Source organism: Amphibalanus amphitrite, unplaced genomic scaffold (genome assembly GCF_019059575.1).
Source record: "Amphibalanus amphitrite isolate SeventyFive unplaced genomic scaffold, NRLGWU_Aamphi_draft 000523F_arrow, whole genome shotgun sequence".
NCBI lineage: Eukaryota > Metazoa > Arthropoda > Thecostraca > Balanomorpha > Balanidae > Amphibalanus > Amphibalanus amphitrite.
Genome location: NW_024882017.1, coordinates 61474 through 82148, shown reverse-complemented (window position 1 = coordinate 82148; position 20675 = coordinate 61474). Strand labels below are relative to the sequence as shown.

The following is a 20675-nucleotide window of genomic DNA, read 5'->3' as shown; positions in this document are numbered from 1 at the left end:
TTTTTGTTTCCAACTTTTTTCCCGGAGCGTTCTACCTGGTTTATATAGCCTTGCTTTATACTGTTCATAAGGAATCGAAATCCGAGGAGTATTTTTTTTTTTGGACACTTTGGGGGGTATGCTCCCTACAGCGTCGAAAACGCCTTTCTGGATCCGCCTATGACATCATCTCGACTGGGATCTTGCCCCCCCCCCACGCCAAAATCGAATCCACCGCCACTGTTCGGTAGTATATTTACCTGTTGGTTCCACCGTGAGCAATGTGTCTAGGAAGGGAATTTGTTTTTGAGGGGAGTTGTCAGTCCTTTTTATGCTGAACTTTAGAGAAGGATGAAAACTATTTAAGAACTCGTAGTAGTTGTCCAAAGAAAGAGCCGCGTGTCCAAATGCCAAAAATATCATCTATACATCTGAGGTATATCAAGGGACAAGGGTTGATGTGTAGCTGCTGCTAGCATAAGTGTTTCAACTGTATTCATAAAGAGAATGGCCAGAGGAGGAGCTTACCGACCCACCCATAGTTCTGGGAGCCAGCACCAGTAGACCACGGCTACTCGTACTCACCGGTGGATAAGGTCACAGAAAATGGTACTCACCGATCGAGAAGATAGTTTCCCTGTCGAGAAGCGCTGCCTCGCGTTTGTCGAATAGCAGCGAAGGCCGCGCTTTTTTATGAATGACAAGAGCAGTCTGGGGCGCCGTCAGCCGCGCCAGCTGCCGCCCAAGAGCCGTGGCCATCGTGACCACCAGCTGAAAATGGCCATCACAATACCATCAGTCACACGCCCGTCGCCCACGTCACCAGCTACTTGTACAAGTAGCTGGTGAATGAAGTGAATAATTACATAATTATTCACTTCATTACAAGTGATTGATATTTACAATATCAGGGTTTTTGCAAACTACGTAAAACGAAATTTCACGAAATTTCACCGGAAGCGGTACCGTAAGGTGGGGCTATTTAACATGAGTGTGGCTATTTGATACAGACTGCAGCGAGCCAGGAAAATCGGCATATAAATGAGAAGTATTTAATATTTGTCATTACGAGCGAGCGAGCGCAGCGAGCGAAGTGAGTCTTTTCAATATAACGGAAAAATCTCAGTATGAGCGGCCCGGCCCGGCCCGGCCCGGCCTGTAACGCTTTTGAGAGGCTTATATCTCAGCAACCGCTGGAACGATGGGCCTGCGGTCTTTTTTGCTGGGTAGCCCCATTCCTTCTATATCCAGGAAAATCGGCATATAAATGAGAAGTATTTAATATTTGTCATTACGAGCGAGCGAGCGCAGCGAGCGAAGTGAGTCTTTTCAATATAACGGAAAAATCTCAGCATGAGCGGCCCGGCCCGGCCCGGCCAGGCCTGTAACGCTTTTGAGAGGCTTATATCTCAGCAACCGCTGGAACGATGGGCCTGCGGTCTTTTTTGCTGGGTAGCCCCATTCCTTCTACCCCGTAATTGACTACTTTTGATACATCTCAGTGACAGTCGTGGCACGTGCCACGTGAAAAGTCAAGGGTGTTCAAGCTGTTTTGCAAAAGTAGCGATTTTGATAGGCACATATCTCAGCAGCCGCTTGGGCGATTGTCTTGCGGTAATTTTTGTAGGGTAGCTGCATCCCTTCTACCAAAGGTCGGATATTCTTGATCTATGTGAGGGACCCCCACTGCACGTGCAAAATGCAAAAAGAAGAGGTGCCAAATTTTGTTCCCATTTCAATAACTCGGTAATTACTGGGGCGATTTCGCTGAAACTTGGCATACAGGTAGGCACCCACCAGGCAATGCATTCCCATGTGTTGCGGTTAGGGTGCTACTGCACGTGCGCACGTGCAGGGGGCGCTCCCAGATCTCGAGAACGGCTGGGCCGATTGCGCTCAAATTTGGTACACGGTTGGGGACCAGTTAGTAGGGTGCCGTGCAAAAGTCAGTTTGGACCCCTTTTGCACGTGCGCACGTGCAGAATGCCGCTTCCAGATCTCAGGAACGGCTGGGCCGATTGCGTTCAAATTTGGCACACCGCTAGCGACCGTTTAGAACAGTGCTTTGCACAAGCCCGTTGGAAGTACCCTCTCGCCCTTGCGCACGTGCAGGGCTCACTATCTCGCTCGCTCGTTCTTCGCCCAAAAGGCGTTTTACTGGTTTTAATGCACGATGGTGTAAAATTGAACGGGAAATGCCGTGGATAATCTTCTTGAAATTTACAAAAAGCTTTGAACTCAATTCAGCTTAAAATAGATATGAGTTATGTACGAAGATGCAATGCCATAATCATTTCATAAATATGCAAGATATTGCAACAAATATTACTCGACGTTTCGCTTATTATAACTTTTTCCAGGGTAATAAAAGGACACGCATTTATCTGCGTGAACATGGGATCAACGCGGGCAATTCTTCGTAGTATCACTTCCTGTCTGCAAACAGGGCACAAATAAATAATTCACAAGTCATAACCTCTCCTGACTAAAGATGCAGCCACAGTAGCAAGCCTGAAAAAAAATTGAAATATTCAAAGTTTCACCAGTAGCGATAAATGCCGCCTCTACAGTCTATAACTTTTCGCTGAACTTTGGAAAAATTCCTATAGACACTTGCCCATGTCCAGTTAGGCAGGTGTCCTTCTTCCTCTGCGTGAACAACAAAGGCGTTCGAAACTCTATGATTGCGCATGTCCCCCTTGTGCTCGCGAACCCTCGTTTTAAAACTCCTTCCCGTTTCCCTGTGGTACACGCGTGGGCACCCATCGCAAGGAATTTTATATACTACGCTATCTTCGTTTACTGACTCTCTTTTGTTTCGCTTGAAAATTCCGCCTATTTTCTGTCCTCCTTCTGCAACAATGGACAGAGGCGGACCCGCCAGCTTTTGTACCTGTTCAGTAAGAGGGGAATGAGGGGTTATCACCTTCTCGGCACATCTGCTGGGGTGGAAGTCATGTGGAGTGGCATTAAAAATGCATTAGAGACAAGCCTGAAGTCAAATGTACCACACCTCAAAAAAAAAAAAAATCAACAGAAAGACAGCACTATGGTGGAGCAAGCAGATAACCAAGTCAATTAAGCTCAAGCACAAAACATTCAAGAAATATTGTGAAACTGGATCAGATAAGGACTACAAGAGATATAGGTACCTCACAGAGGAGTAAGACAACCACCTTGATAAGACAGCTAAGGCATGAGTATGAAAGATCATTGCTGAGCAGCATCAAAGAAGAGTCCAAGAAATTACACAACTACATTCGCATGGAGCATACAACAAGACCTGTAATACAAGTAGGTACTAAGAAGTGGAAGAGGACTTACAGGGTGTCCCAGAATTACCCGAACATTTATTTTCTGGCTAAAAGTACGATTGCACTCGACTCTAATGATATAAAGGCATCATACTTTTATAAGATATCCCTTAGCTATCGAGCTTGGAGACTGTGTGCTTTTGGTGACCAGTCACGACTCGAGTCAGTTATTATCCAGAGTCAGGTAAGAGAAGTCCTTTTCCGTTTTCAGCTTAAGCCACTAATAGGAAACCATGGTGAATCAAGTGCAGTTTTCAATTTTGTAAACGGACTTTCGGCATGGTTCTTGCTGGAGAGCTCCAGCAGCTCATCTGCAAGCAGGTAGGAGTGAGCAAAGCGCAATTCAATTATATCATATATGATTTCAAGCTTTTACGACTAGACATCTTAATTCAAGTTAGGTACGTTTTTCCGCTACTAGTCGTTTATTGTTTTCGTTTCAAATTTCCAGCCTTCGCATCGAGGTCGTTGTCAAGAAACATACAACAAAAAGAAACAACAAAAAGAAAGGTCGTTGTTAAGAAACATCATTGTTGTATGTTTCTTGACAACGACCTCGATGCGAAGGTCGAAAATTCGAAACGAAAACAATAAACGACTAGTAGCCGAAAAACGTACCTACCTGCAATTATATCAGCTGACGAAGCCAGAGAGAGCAAATAATAAGCTGATCGACAAGCCTGGGCTTGGCCGAAAAGGACCATGTACCAGTTGTCAAGCGGGTGGTTGCCTTGTCATGGACGGACAACAAACGTCACCAATCTAGCTAAAAACTAGTTAAACGATAGATCAGCTACGAAACATCAGTCTACTTTGCACCATCATCTTCGACTACATTTTGGAATTTGGGGTCTTTTGCCTGACAGAGGCGGATCCAGCTCAGAGGTTTTTTTTGGGGGGGGGCAAACCATAACAATTTATCGATTCTTTCCATGCATCGTCCATAGGCGTAATGTTAAAATTATGCCGTTTGGGGGGGGCAAATGCCCATTTTGCCCCCCCCCCGCCATTTGTTGCCTGAATAAAATGCCAAAATTACCGAGAAAGCAGGGCAAATCGCTACAATTTATCCAAAAAACATAACATAAACAACAAAAAGTATGTTGAAACACACTTTGTAGTCTAACAAAGGTATTCTGCTATTTGAATCGGCCGAAAAAGCGTGTGTGCACGTCAGATGGCTACAACGTCCCAACAACGAAGACGGCCAGGCACCCGTCGAAAATCAAAGTGCGAGACATTTTGAGCCACGGTGATATTCAGCATTCAGCTTGATACGATGCCGCAAAGACAACTGTTAACACAGAGTATTACTGCGGTAATATTCTAGCATTACAAAAACTGCATGCCGTGAACCAAATGGCCAAGTACGGGTTTGTTTTGGAGGCCAAATCTGTCGAAGGCCAAAGGTCGCGCGATGTTCAGGCATGGAGTTTCTCCACTTCAGATGTCAAAAACAACGCAACAGTGGTGTAGGCAGAAATTTTTGCTTTGAGGGAGAATGCCTTATGGAATGGGAGCACTTTGATGTCAATTTTATCTTAACCTTCAAGGCGGTGGGGGGCATTTCCCCCCCCCCTTTTAGTTTTTTTTTCGATATATCTCGAGAACCGCTGCGCCGATCGTCACCAAACTTTCAGTACCCTCCCGGGAGTAGCTAGCGCACATGGTGACCAAAAATTTTTCCAAAGGCTATGATAGGTTGGCCACTAATGACGTCAGAGTGACGTCAATTCTGCCATTTTCGACCCAAAAAAGGTTTCGCGGGAAGAGCTGTCAGGCCTACAGCTTTAGAGATACAGAAAAAATGTTTCAGACATAAAAGATGTGGAATTAAGAGGGCTACAAAATTGTTGTTTCGGTTTTTCGAATTTTTTGGATTTTGACCCCCAAATCAAAAATAGATTTTTTGAATATAATAGCCGAAAAATCCAAAAAGTTTTTTGAATTTCGAAAAAACGGAATATATGTGATAGTCCCTACTGCCTTCTGTCTACATACCAAATTTGAGATCGACACCTCTTTTTTTGGCCAAGTTATAGCGAAAAAACTGTTCAAAATTGATGATGTCAAATTTTCAAACTCAATTTTTAGCAATTCTAGACCTCGTAGCGCAAAACAAAGACCATCATTAGACTCCCCGTGACAAGCTGCATCGAATCAATACCCATTTTATGCAAAAATATCAACTTTGAAATTTGACCTTTTTTACCTGACCTTGACCTGACCTCCACCAGAAAGTGACCTTAACCGTATCTGATGGTCTTATAACCAACACCAATGAGTTGGAAATGAAAAACTGGCCATAAAACATGCATCGCACAACCTTAGTAAAGTTGGGTTCATGTGGTGACCCTTGGTGACCTGACCTGTGACCTGACCTGGTATGACCAGTGACCTCTAATAGCAACATATGTAGGGGAGAGTGGGGCAAAGCGGCCACCCGGGGCAAAGCGGCCACCCATCGTTTTAGCCCTTCATAGCTGGCGTCAGTTCCAATTTATGGTTTCCAATTATACTTCTCTTCACGGTCGTTCGAATGAGCCAGACCGGGGTTTCAGGCCCATCACCATTGTTCTGTGAAACACGGAAAAGTATTTCTTGCCAGGTTACCAACTATGTTTACAATTTTTAAATGTTGTTATTTCATAACCGTTTGGAATTTTTATAAGCGTTCTTGTCCATGCAGTGGCGCAGCCAGAACTCTGGCGACGGGGGTGAGAGACGTTCGCGATGGGCCCCCCAGCAAAGTGGGCCCCCTCAACCTAATGGGGGCCCCTTACCAACAACGAAAGGACAGATCATTGTCCTGATAATAACCAGCCAAATCGGGGAAAAGGACAAATATCTCTTGATCTGAAGAGGCACGTAAAAACAACAGCATATTTACAGAAACACGACCATTCTGCCCATATTTGATGGACAGCGTGCAATTCATGGCCAGCGGCCACTCAAATGGTCGGGCTAGGTCAAAAAGCTTTTAAAAAAGCTCAACATCAGTTTTTCGACTATTACTTTTGGTATAGGAGACGAGGTGGAGTAATGAAATTGTCTTGAAGGTGTTAATCATTCATTCGGATCAGTTGATGACCATCATGAACTTCTCAAGTAGGTAAGGGCATGACCTTGATCTGCGGTCACATTTTGAAGTTGAACTTTTTAATGGAAATTATAGGTGTTAACATTCGATGCATGTTAACGAGAGAATGATGACAAAGTAAATGTCTCATAATTTTTCTCACCAAAGTTCTTGGAAAAATTCTTAGCAATTAGCAAAACTATTTTGGTAAAATGCGACTATTTAGATGGTTTCGCCCTGTGCTCTGTTGCCAAACTTGACATGAGGCATTGAGGTCAAATCTTAAAAGCGAAAGCGTTTTGAAAGGCCTATCGAATGAGTTGTTCCGCGAAGCTCTAGCTCTTTGGTTCACGAGTTATACGGTAACGGTTATTTGTGAAAATCTAAAAACAAGAATTTTTTCGTCGTAATCTTGTCTTTGTGTTTATCATAATTTTATCATAATTTCATCTTCAATGACCTCAGCGATGACCTAATCGAAAAATGACCTCTACGATTCTGAAGCATCCTACAGCGATCTGTTGCTTTTCTCGTCTTTCTAGCCTTCTTGAATTATGATCGGGTTTGGCTGATACGCCCCCCCCCCCCATGGCTGATTGCACGCGTTAGAGAGCTATCGAACCCACTTTCAGCGCGCTATAGCTTTATATGTCCTCGAGTGTCGAAATAGGCGAAACTTTTCATTCAATGAACATGATGACGTGGGCTTTGGTCTGAACTGCAACATGACTGAAGTAATTTCTCCATGATTTTCGACGCTCTTTAGAAAGCTGCCTACCACCGCACTTGTCGCTACGTGACCCTGGAGTCGGGTTAGAAGGGAATATTCAAACACCCCTCAGGGGCGTAAAACTGGAAAGCCTGGGGCCCTGCTCTGCGGGGCGCGGTCGAGCTAGGCTAGAGCCAGTTCGGGATGTTTACAAGCCCACGTAAAGCCCTCAAAAATCTGCATAGAGCACAGGCCTTCCAAGACTTGGGGGTTTATATATCAACAATCGACATGGTCTTTTGAGACCTGCGTGGTGGCTATCAGAGGTCGGTGGGCCCCTCAAAAGCCGGTGCAGGAGCCTCGGGTGTCAGTTTGGAGCCATCATGGACCGGTGTGAAGTCCTGATGAATACCTAGGCGTCAAACCCCTAGACATCAGGGTGGGGCCGGGCGGTGAGGCAGGCACAGACCTGAAGAGAAGAGAAATTTTCAGATGTCGGCTTGGCATCTTAACACCGCGTGGTTCTCCTGCTCAGTGACCCGAACTGACCCCTCCCCAGACACCCACCGTGTGGTGGGGCCCTGCATGGCTTTCTCAGAGGCTGACATATCGTACTGCGGGACCTCCATGAGCCTCAAAAACCTCCATGGGCCCCCTCACGCTTGGGGTAGGCTTCCTGAAGCATAAAATCTCTGAGTCTTGAGATGGGCCCATTAGACATGAACTGGGCCATCAATATACATGTGGTGAGTTGACCTATATCAAACATGATATCGGCTCAATCAGGATTGGGATAGGCCCTCTCAGACCCGGACCAGGCACGGAGTACGGACCCTCCCACACATAGGATGATCCTTTCATTCCTGGGATGATTCTTCTCAGGCCTGAAATGGGCCCCTCTCAGGCCTGAAGTGGACCCTCTCAGGCCTCAAATAGGTCCTCTAGGGCCTGAAATGGGCCCTCTCAGGCCTGACATTAGCCCTCTCAGACCTGAAATGGGCCCTCAGACCTGAAATGGGCCCCCTCAGCCCGTAAATGGTCCCTATCATGTCGAAAAAGGGCCCCCTGGCCCCTCATACCGTAACTGGGCCCTCTCAGGTCTGAAATGGTGCCTCTTATGCCTGAAATGGGCCCTCTCTGGCCTCAAACGGGCCCTCTCTGGCCTAAAACGGGCCCTCTCTGGCCTCAAACAGGCCCTCTAGGGCATGAAATGAGCCCTCTCAAGCTTGAAATGGCACCCTCAGCCCAAAAATGGGCCCCTCTCAGGCCTGAAATGGGCCCCTCTCAGGCCTGAAATGGGCCCCTCTCAGGCCTGAAATGGGCCCTATCAGGCCTCAAGCATGCCATCTAGGGCCTGAAATGGACCCCTTCAGGCCTGAAATGGGCCCTCTCAGGCCTGAAATGGCCCCTCTCAAGCCTCAAACAGGCCCTCTAGGGCCTGAATTGGGCCCTCTCAAGCTTCAACTGGGCCCCTTCAGGCCTGAAATGGGCCCTCACATACCTGAAATGGATCCTCTCAGGCCTGAAATGGCCCTTCCATGCCATGGAACAGGCCCTCCTAGGCCTTGGATCAGTTCAATCGGGCCTTGGATCACCCCTTAAATCATTAAATGGGACTATATATCCTAAGGGGGGGGGCTATCAGGCCTGAAGACTGTTTTCAGTCCTATGACGGACCTTGACATTAGGGATAAAAAGATTGTCAGGCTGCATAACGTTACAGTTCGAATCGACGGTGGGCCCCTAGGATAAGAGACGGGGGTGAGATCTCACCCCTTTCACCTCCCCTGGCTGCGCCACTGTGTCCATGCATTGCATTGTTATCGTACATGTATTCTACCAATTTTAATGTTTTTTACCCCACTAATAGCTAAGCTGGAATATTTTTGTCTCGGACGGTATGCGCGGGGCAAAGTGGCCACCCCCCAATTGGCTATAAGTTGTTTCCATCTGGATAAAAAACATTATTTATATTCAAATGTGTCGTCATGCATTCATCTTGGCCACTTTTCAGTTGCATGAGTTACCAAATAATGCAATTAAATGTTTTTCCATGAAAATCCTTTCTTTGTTTACCTACAGGTGGGATGCTAACAAAGCAAACATCCATCCTCGCTTGAACCCTGTCAGTGTCACCATAAAATACCCTAGTCGTACATGAGGCAACTATTTTGTTTCTCATATCGGGACTTGAGAAGACGCCGGTGGCCGCTTTGCCCCAGGGTATGGGGCAAAGTGGCCAATATGCATAAGTTTTGTCAATATCTTCCATATGTGAACGCCTTTGGAAATAAAACGCAGTTGAAATGAAAGGCAACTTAATAGGGATCACATTGGTATAGAAAGAACCTTTCCAAGTTTAAAAATCAAGCGTTGGCACCGTGAGAAGCGTTAGGGTGGCCGCTTTGCCCCACTCTCCCCTACTAGACAACTGACGCCCTATCGCTCATTTTCGACAATATGCGTTTTACTCGGTGTTACAGCGCTTTCCCTAGAAGCCCCGTGACCGGTGAAACATTTTATCTTTGACCTGACCTGAGACGTCATCGGTGACCCCGAGGTCAATGAAATTTGGTTTCCCTCAACAAATTTGACAGGGCTATCGAACGCCGTTTGAATTTTCCGGATCCGTCCAGTAGTTTCGGAGATACGAGGGGGGGGCAAAAAAATGCCCCAACCGCGCGGAAGGTGGCCGGGAGGCCCACCGCCTGCCGGGTTAACCCGCGCCCTGATGGGGGGCCATTTTGCCCCCCCCCCCCTGTGGTTTTTCTTAAATAGCGAGAAAACGGCGGCGCGCAGCGCCGCCAAATTTTGGGTACCTTACCGGGCATCAATTTGACACATTCACACAAAATTTCAAGTCACAAGTCACCTCAGGTCAGGAGTTATTGAGGTCAAACTGAGGTCATGTTCGAGTAAAAATGAGCAAAAAACATGACATCTTGAAACGCTCGCCAATTCTACAGTTAACAAGCAATTTTAAAGTTCTTTATGTGGTTGTGTAGAGAAAAGACGGCGCTACAAAACTGCTATCTCGGATTTTCGAAATTTTGGGATTTTGACCCCAAAAATCAAAAAAATGATTTTTTTAGAAAAACTCAAAAAATTTCCAAAAAAATTTTCCAAAATTTTTTGACCGGAATATATGTGATAGTCCCTGCGCTCTTCGATATACAGGGTGTCCCAGAATTACCCGGACATTTATTTTCTGGCTAAAAGTACGATTGCGCTCGATTCTAATGATATACAAGCATCATACTTTAATAAGATATCCCTTAGCTATCGAGCTTGGGGACTGTGTTGTAAACTCTGGGGGAGAGGGTCGTCCCAGTTTACATGTCATCCGATCGTGGTGATCGGGGAGCGTGTTCCTTTCCGAGCACTCGTCAGCCACCAGGGCTCTTCATGTCGCCCTCGCTTCCTCGTCTTCCGTCTTCCTCCAAAGCCTTGGTTTGATGAGTAGAGAAGTGTGTGTTTACAAAATGTCAGAATTTACTAATGTACATAAAACACGGACGATAGACAGTATACCAAACTATGCGCATGCGCCAATCACTACGGGCCAGACGGTTTGTCTTGCACCATGTCACATGCGCAGTGTGTGTGCGCGGATATGTACATTGGCAGTGGCACACCGACACGGCGATACATGCGCAGCAGGTGTGCGCGAGTGTATGGAACTCCTACACTACCCCCTCCCTAGACGGGTCGCGAACGTGACGCGTCGAGATCGCTGTGGGGATCGAACGTCGCGATCGGTGCGAGAGCGCAAGATAGATCGCGGTGGAGCTGGTCCCGGTGCTGCTGCTCTTGGAGATGGTTGTTCTGCAGGCGGCGTGTCTTGTGGCAGCATCAGCTCCAGGCCGTCCGACCGGGCAGCTGATGGTGGCAGAGTCGCAGAGGCAGGAGACTGCTGCGCAGGTAGGTGTGGCGTCTTTTCCGGAGACGCAGGCTCGCAGTGGTCGATGTTGCTGGTTGGTGCGCTGGCGGCTACCGGCTGCTTGTTGGGTGGAGCTGGCGTCGGCGTCGGTCGCTTCGGTAGGTTGCCGCGAGGAGATGCGCTGAGTGAGGCGTCAGCGTCAATCCGGCGTTGTTTGACGGTCTTCGTATTCCGCACGAAGAGAAGTGCTGAGGCCGGGATTTTCGCTTGGCTGCACGGAGATTCGCAGCGGCGGGCCTTGGCGCCGAAGCGCTGGTGGTACCAGCAGACAGAGCTGTCTTGGTACGTTGGCGTCGGAGGGCATGATGGGCGAGGCGTCTGACGGCTGCGATGTCGACCTTTGTTGCGGTGGGAGAAACTGCACGGCGCTTTGCAGCGACGCGCTCTGGCACCGAAGCGCTGGTGGTACCAGCAGATCTCGTAGGTTGACGGATGCGCTGGCTTTAGAGGGCGGTTTTCATGGCGTCGTTGATGCTGGCTTCGGCCAAGTTGCGATGCTGCGCCTTTGAGTCGACGCTGGGTGGCCTCCATTTGCTGTACACGGACGATGAGGGTCGCGATGGTGGCTAGCAGGGCTGTGAGCCGACCTGCTGCCTCGGGTTCGGGTGCCGGCGAGCTGAAGCTGGTTGCGGGAGGAGCGGTGTGCTGCCGGGTGGCTTCGCTCGACTCCATGGTGTGGTCCACGAGTAGCCCGGATCACGTCGGGGTCACCAGTGTAAACTGTAGAAGAGACGGTCGTCCCAGTTTACAGTCATCCGATCGTGGTGATCGGGAAACGTGTTCCTTTCCGAGCACTCGTCAGCCACCAGGGCTCTTCATGTCGCCCTCGCTTCCTCGTCTTCCGTCTTCCTCCAAAGCCTTGGTTTGATGAGTAGAGAAGTGTGTGTTTACAAAATGTCAGAATTTACTAATGTACATAAAACACGGACGATAGACAGTATACCAAACTATGCGCATGCGCCAATCACTACGGGCCAGACGGTTTGTCTTGCACCATGTCACATGCGCAGTGTGTGTGCGCGGATATGTACATTGGCAGTGGCACACCGACACGGCGATACATGCGCAGCAGGTGTGCGCGAGTGTATGGAACTCCTACAGTGTGCTTTTGGTGACCGGTAACGACTCGAGTCAAGTATTATCCAGAGTCAAGTAAGAGTAGTCCTTTTCCGTTTTCAGCTTAAGCCACTAATAGGCAACCATGGTGAATCAACTCCCGTTTTCAAGTTTGTAAACGGACTTTCGGCATGGTTTTCGCTGGAGAGCTTCAGCAGCTCATCTGCAAGCAGTTAGGATTGAGCAAAGCGCAATTATATCAGCTAACGAAGCCAGAGAGAGCAAGAGATAAACCTGATTGACAAGCTTGGGCTCGGCCATAAAGGGCCATGCACCAGTTGTCAAACGGGTGGTTGCTTGTCATGGACAACAAACGTCACTGATCTAGCTAAAAACTAGCTAAACGATAGATCAGGATTATCTAAAGAACATCAGTCTACTTTCCACCACTATCTTCGCAAAATTTTGGAATTTGGGGTCCCTCGCCTGAAAAAGATGCGAAAACTACGGGAAAAGCAGCGAAAATCACTACAATTCATCCCAAAAATATAACATATACAACAAAAAATTATATTGAAGCACACCTTGTGGTCTAACGAAGGTATTCTGTCATTTGAACCGCCCGAAAAAGGCGTGTGTGAACGTCAGATGGCTACAACGCCCCAACAGCAGAGACGGCCAGGCACCCGTCGAAAATCAAATTGTGAGACATTTTGAGCCACCGTGCACTCATTGGGCTTGATATGATGGCCCAACGACAGCCGTTAGCACAAAGTACTACTGCGGTAATATTCTACCAGTACAAAAACTGGATGCCGTAAACCAAATGGCCATGAACGGGTTTGTTTTGGAAATCAAATCTGTTGGAAGCCAAAGGTCCCGCCATGTTCAGACATGGAGCTTCTCCACTTCAGATGTAAAAAACGCGGCAAAAGTGGTGTAGGCAGCAATTTTTGTTTTGGGGATAATGCCTTATGACCTGGGAACACTTTGATGTTAAGTTTATCTTATATGATCGTATTATCCTCCGGCAACAGGTCCAAGAAAACAGGCCTTCACCGAGTTTCGGGAGAGCCGTAAAACAACTGAGACCAGCAATGGCTGGCATTTTCAATCATTGTCGGCTGATCTTGTAGCAAGCGTATCTATTGCATGTGCTATTTCACAGCCACCCTAGTTGACTATATAGGACGACAAAAAGAAAAAAGCGCAATCATGTTTGCCTTATTTTATACGCTAATTAACAATGTCCGGGTAATTCTGGGACACCCTGTACATACCAAATTTTAGATCGATACCTCTTTTTTGGCCAAGTTATAGCGAAAAAACTGTTAAAAATTGATGACGTCAAATTTTTGAACTCAATTTTTAGCAATTCTAGAACTCGTAGCGCAAAACGGAGACCACCATTGAACTCCCCGTGACGAGCTGCATCGAATCAATACCCATTTTATGCAAAAATATCAACTTTGAAATTTGACCTAATTTGACCTGACCTTGACCTGACCTTGACCTGACCTTGACCAAAACGTGACCTAAGCTGGCCCTAAAGTCTGTCTGAACCACATAATCGCATTTGTCATGTAAAATGGACCATAAAACATGTATCACACGACACTTTCATATTGTGACCCCCCAGTGACCTGACCTCTGTGACCTGACCTGGTATCAGTGACCTCAAATAGCAAAATATGTGTTTGAAGAACATTTCCCCATCGATGATTTTCAATGAAATGCATTTTACACGATTTTACAACGCATTTCTTGAAATGCCTGTAAACGGTGAAAATTCGACCTTTGACCTGACCTGTGACGTCATCGGTTTGACCGAGGTCAATGAAATTGGGTCACAAGGTAGTTCCCCGTTGGGGCTATCCAACACCGTTTACCGCTTGTCGCTATGTTGCGTGGTTCTCGAGATCTGAGGGGGGGGCCAAAATGCCCCCCCCCCATCAGACCACGTTGCTCGGCAGACCCCATCTGGGCGCGGGTTAAATGATCGTATTATCCTCCGGCAAGAGGTCAAAGACAACCGGCCTACAACCGGTTTCGGGACACCCGTAAAACAACTGAGACCAACACCGGCTGGCATATTCCCACCATTTTCGGTTAATCTTGTAACTAGCGTGTCTATTGCGTGTGCTATTTCATAGCCATCCTTGTTGACTCTACGATAGAAAGAAAAAAGCGCAATTATATTTGCCTTATTTTATACGCTGATTAACAATGTTCGGGTAAGTCTGGGACACCCTGTACTGAAACTGAGAAAGAAGCAGCAGGTGTTCTCCGAAAATACTTTACGTCAGTGTTTGTTACGGAATCTAGTGATGCGATTCCACAATGTCCAGCCAGAGTGGATCCAGATAATACCATAGAAGATATTGAGGTGACTGAGGTACCTATTGGTAAAGAAAGAGCTTGAAAGACTAAGCAGGCACAAATCAGCCGGACCAGATGGATGCATGTTTGCCCATGTCAGTTGGGGAAACTACGAGGTGAAGATCCAAAAATTGATCAGCCAATCAACGGGTGGAGTGGGCGGGGCGATGACCATATATGGTAATAAAATCAGAAAACTTCATCTTTTCCATGCATCATAGCATTCAAATGAAAAAAAATAAGGCATTAGAATGTTTTTTTTTTAACCACACAAGGCCTACACTCACTCGGTGCACAATGCACTGGCGGCTCTAAATCACAGAGTTACATTACAAGGTCAAACAGTGATTGGCAAATATGGCGGATTGAAAAAGACGCGCCAAAAAATGTAAGCACTACCATGGTTTTAGAATGTCATTATTTTCATCATTTTGCATAAGGCTTTTCCAATTCAGTCGGGGGAGGTTTGGTCAATCGCTGTCATTTTTAGCACGTGCTATTTTTGTCACACGTGCCAAAAATTGCAACTATTCTGCTATTTTCGACAACGATGAAGCCGATTTCACTCCTCAGCGAGGAAATCACGATTTTGGAAAGATAAGCACTGATTTTCGAAAAGAAGTGCTGCCACCTGGTGCAAGAAGAAGAAGCCAGCTTTAATAGGTATGCCTGTTGTTTGTATGGTGGGTTGTTTTGTGGCCTGAAGTTAGAACTTAAAATTGAAGCATCCGAAAATGATCGATATTGATCGATCTCATCTCATCTCATCTGTATTTCACATAAATGCAACATATATAGGCACGACAAACGTCATGGGATTGGTGCACAGCCCAAGTGTCTGGGCTATGTCTAGGCACCTCTCCCGGTCAGCCGAACCAAGCCACCGCCGACAAGACAACAGCGCCGCCCCGCACGACCCGACCCGACCAAAAAGCGCAGTTCCAGCGGCCGCCTGAGGGACAGACAGACCCACTGGCGGTCGCAGGGGGGGGCCACGGGGGCCATGGCCCCCCCCTTTGGTGCTGAAAGGTGGGGCCATACTATCTTTTGGCCCCACCTTTCAGATCGAACAAAAGTCCTAGAAAAGCTTTTCGTATGTTTCATTTTATTTCTTGCGCCATCAAAGGACGTAAATTTCACTCATGAGTGGGCTCAGTTTCGCATTCTGTCAATTTGGCGGTCAGCGTCGCTGGCACCGGTTCACGAGTATGGCCGGATCTTATATGGAATATCAGCGTGGGTTTACTTGAGGCTCTCGTAGGCCCAGCATTCAGCAATGGCTGGCATGAGACCCTCTTCGGCAGTGGCGGGTGGGCCCTGCTAAAGGAGATTGGCTCCAAGACACTAAAGTAAGACCTCATGGGTTGGTGCTGTGCACCTCAGAAGCCCGGTGGTGACGCCGTATGCCGGCTTGGTTTCTTAAGGATTAGCGTGGGACCTCCGGGGCCTGCATAGAGTTTGCATGAGCTAGTATATAATCTCAGAGGCATGTGTGTAATGTGTACACAGTGGCGGTCGCGGGGGGCCGGGGGGGGCATCAGGGCCATGCCCCCAAAGGTCAATAAAGGGGGCCATCATATCATTTGCCCCCCCCCCTCAAACAACCAATGGGCCCCCATATAGGTGTATGGGGCCCTGGCAATTATTCGATCGTCACGAGGCTAAAAAAAAAAAAAACACGCCCAGCTATTAATATAGCTCCCACACCGGTCTTTGAACGTCCTACACTGACCTCTGAGGGAACTTCAGTGGCGGTCAAGCGCCCACGTTGACCGCTAAGAGCCTACATCAACCTCTGAGGCCCCACATCTGGCCTATGAGGGCCCCTAACCGGCCTCAGGGGTCCCAACCGGCGTCTGAGGGTCTCACACCGGTCTCCGGTGGCCTTATTTCTGTCTCTGGTGTCCCAAGACGAACCTTTAGGTGCCAATAAGGGCCCCGCACTGGCTGCTGAAGACCCGATGCCGGCCTCTAAGGGTCTGCATTGGCCTCTGAGGAGGGCCCATCTTGGCCTTTGAGGGCCCTCTGCTGGCCTCTGGGGTCCAACGACGGCTCATGCCGGTCTTTTAGGGCCCCACGCTGACCTCTGAGGGCCCATGCTGGCCTGTAATGAGTAAGGACCCACATTAGCCTCTGAGAGCCCAACTCGGTCTCTGATGGTCTCAAACTATTGGCCTTTGTAGTTTGCAGGCCCTGTACTGGTCTCTGAGGGCTCTAAACTAGCCTCTACATGAAAACATACATATTGGGTGGGTTTCTGAAGATCAGAGGGCTCACGCAGTCTCCGGCACAGCCTTACGTTGGTCCTGATCGAGATTGCTTTACGTCCTGATGGTCCCGCGCTGATTCCCTCATATTTCGAGGTCGGGACCCCATGAGCCGGTGTGGGTCCTGGGGCTGGCAGAGACTGATGAAGTCCTTAGGGCTCAGGGCCAGTCTTTTTAGCAGTAGGACTAGGCAGGTTGAGTGAGCCCCAACAGAGCCGTTGCGAAGCCCCGCAGGAGTCGCGCGCGGCCCTCAGATGCCAATTCTGAAAGCTCGGAACCTGTGGGGGTCTCCAGAGGCCGGTGTACCTACTCTCTCCCGCCGCCACACAACTAGGTACCTATATGGGTAAATGTCATAGTCTAAAAATGCTCTCTGGGTTTCACATGCTTGTTCAAAGCAAGAGGTATCTGTACTTTTTAGCAAGATGTATCTGTACTTTTCCGAATTGTTTTATAGTGGTAAGGTCATGAATCCGCGTGCCTGACCTTCCAGTATACCTATGCTACACCGATCCGTCGTCATGGACGGTGCAGCGGCCCGACCGGTGGGCACACCGTGAGACGGTAAATGGAACTAGTGATTTTGCCTTAAATTGAGCTCAAAGATTTCACGCAAGAATGAGATGGATGAAGCATAAGTAATGCCAACTGTGCGGCGCCTCGTGGACGTAAAAAATTAGCCGATCACCCCCCCCCCCCTCCCGGTGACGGATAAATGTTATGTCCCGCGAGTGTGACTTTGGCCCCCCCTTTTGCTAGCGGCTGCGACCGCCAGTGGACAGACCTTGACCTGACCTCCACCAGAAAGTGACCTAAACCGTACCTGATGGTCTTAGGTACAGGTAGGTATCTTAGGATGGTACAAGGTTAGTTAATAAGGTGAGTTAACAAGGCTCACCTTATTAACTAACCTTGTTGGGTCCCACCTACTTGGCAGGCTGATAGGATATAGCAAAGTGAAAAGATAGATGAGGAACCAATATAACAAAAAGAGCGCCAGTTTGATGAAAATGTAATGGTGAACAGGCAGAGAATAATATTTAATGTAATTAATGTTTGCAAACCTCTCCTCACATGAAAAACCTTTGGGCAACCTTTTAGATACAAACCACCTGAGAATGACTTTTTGATGCCTGGAATCGTATTCTCTCTGTCAGGAAGTAGATTCTGTAACGGTGGGGCAGGCGTCACCAACAGCTTTCTGTTGTAAACAGCCAAGGTTGATGCATTATTAGGGCCCAAATGCATAAAACATTTACGCGAGATTACCCACAATGCTCGGGCCTCGGACACGTTGATGACGTCACTGGTGGCAGTTCGATCTATGCATACTATCGATGCAGGGTTTTCTATCGATATGAGAAGTTTGATTTGCGGAACTGGAAGACCACACGTGATAATGCATTTTGAACTCTAGGATGAGACTGAGATCGCTGGTTCGAACCCTACCGGCGCGGCGGCAAGAATTAACCGGGCATTTAACATATTTTGAAATTCTTTTATAGATCGAAGGTTTATTTTCGGCGACGGGGTAACGTAGTTTTATTAGATATACCCTGGCGCGAACTGTTAAGTGATGTACTGCCCCGTGCTCGACTTAAAGACGTGACGTAGTTACTCGTGGGAGAGATTGCAGGCAATAGTAAGTCAAATATTTTAGGTTAAGTGGTTGTGTATCTGACGAATCCAATGATACCCAGTTTTACCTTCTCAGGTCAGTCATTGACCTTCCAGGTCAGGTTAAACTAAAAAATAATGCTGTTTTGGGTCACCGTTGGATATCAAGTGCGCTGCTTATCAAATACCTATGACGATGCTGTTTTCTGGTGCCAAGCCAGCTAGGACCTCTTTGTCACACTACCCGACCAGAATTTTGCTGCTGAGGTCATTTCAGGTCAAGTTAGGTCAAGGTCAATTATATGTGTTTATATATCTGTGTGTGTCTGTGCGGATACTGATGTGTGCACCAATTGTTTTTGGGTCCAAATTACATGAAATCATGATCTGCGAAGCTTTTACCAAAAAATGCAGTCAAAAAACTTCACAAAAAGTAAATTCAGCTTGCCTAAAACGCAATTATCTTGGATGACCTAAGTTGACCTTGACCCTGACCTTGACCCCTGTACATCGTCGAACATGTTCCATGATAGGTGGGAGGTAAGACTGGCAAAAAAGGCCGAAATCAGGGTGTCAAAAGCTCACAAGGCCCATGGCAAACGCAAGATGTTGAGAATTGGCCATTTGGGTCATGACATAACCTGAAAAACAAGGTCATATCTCCGAAACCAAAAATCACAGAAACTTGAAATTTTCAGTGGACATCAAGAAAGGATAGAGGAGCAGCTATACGAAAAATCAGCCTTCTAGCTCTAAAAATGTTGAGTGCACAGCAGAAAGACTACCTGGGGGGGTTGCAACCACCCCCCCCCCCCCCATGTGTGGGCGAGGGTTAACCCCAGTAGGCAAAATCAGTAGGTTAGGGTAGGTAGGTTAGGTTAGGTTAGGTTAGGTTAGGTTAGGTTAGGTTAGGTTAGATTAGGTTAGGTTAGGTCAGACACAGCCATCAGAGACAACAGTTATCCAATTCGCCGGTGAAAATAGGCTCCCGATCTAATAACGGATTGAAAACTCGATAAAAGGCATGGCAATTTCTTGCCGCCGATGGGATTCGAACCAGCGATCTCAATCTTGTTAGATAGCTCAAAAGTCATTTTCACGTGTGATTTTCCGCATTGCAAATCAAAGTTCTCATATCAATAGAAAACCCTGCATCGATAGTACATTTAGATCGAGCATACCAATTATTTTAGCCACCAGTGATGTCATCAACGTGTCCGAGCATTGTGGGTAATCTCACGCAAATGTCATGCGTTCGGGCCCTAATAATGCATGAACCTTGTTTGTTTACAACAGAAAGCTATAGGTGATGCCTGCCCCACCGTTACCGTAGATTCTCACTATAGAAAATGTGTGATTTGATAGGCAAAGGTATCGTGTCAGACATTGTGATATTTATTCACTTTCGATAACACAAAAGCAAATATTCTAAATAGCCAGACGATGTCCAGGTCATGTGGATTTTGAAAGTGTAAAAGATTATATTGTTTAATTTATTAATGTATTAGTATCTCGGTATTGTCACTGACGAAGGCACCCTGTGCCTGAGGCCGAAACGTCTGGCTATTTAGAATATTTGCTTTTGTGTTATCATCGAAAGTGAATAAATATCATAGGCAAAGGTCTTAAAGATCACCAACCTTCGTGTTACGTCTGCTCTGCTAATACTAGAAATTGTAGGTTGTAGGTTTTTAGGTTGTAGGTTGTGTCAAGTTGTAGGTTTGTAGGCTTCAGGTTATAGGTTGGTAGGTAAGTTTGCAAGTTGTAGGTTTGTAGGTTGTAGGTTGGTAGGTTGTAGGTAAGGTTAGATCAGGTTTGATATTTTTTCTTGTATCAGCGCCACATGCGAGTATCATATCTGGATTCAGGATGTCAAACAGTGTAAAAACGTGCAAAATTTATGTCTAAAAAGTGAATCGGACTCTTGAACATTAACCCTCTGTCCTTCCAAAGTCCCACAAACAGTAAGGCAAGGTAGACAAGGAATGTAATCATACCCATTCAACCCAGCACTCCTCACCTCTCACTCTACTCCCCTACAACAACTTTGCGCAACCCCCCCTAAGCCCAAAGCCTAAGCCAGCCACACCTCGAAGCCTCGAAGCACACCACACGCACACTTCCCGCACACGTGGTACAGAGGCCAAGGCTATATAAACGACGTCTGTCAATTCCGCAGCAACGAATATCAGCCTCACAGCAGCATATTTCGGGGTCTTTCGAATTGGCTGGAAATGGTATACAGGGCCTCCTCGATGCGCTGATTCCGAAAATGTACCTCCTTGGGTGGGTTGGTATTTTGCCTCGTTAACGAGTTAACGACCAATTAACATTT

General features: G+C 47.1%; 1 protein-coding gene across 1 annotated transcript in view; it reads right to left on the bottom strand.

The window, feature by feature from the left end:
- LOC122393206 (HEAT repeat-containing protein 1 homolog) overlaps positions 1-20450 on the bottom strand; it is a 162423-nt gene extending 141973 nt beyond the window's left edge. Inside the window, exons 1-2 of the mRNA XM_043389034.1 lie at positions 20361-20450; positions 597-750 (exon numbers count right to left, since the gene is read on the bottom strand). Coding sequence (XP_043244969.1) covers positions 597-738 — 142 coding nt within the window. The 5' untranslated portion in view covers positions 739-750; positions 20361-20450. The remainder of the gene's footprint in view (positions 1-596; positions 751-20360) is intronic.
- Between the last annotated feature and the right edge of the window lie 225 nt (positions 20451-20675).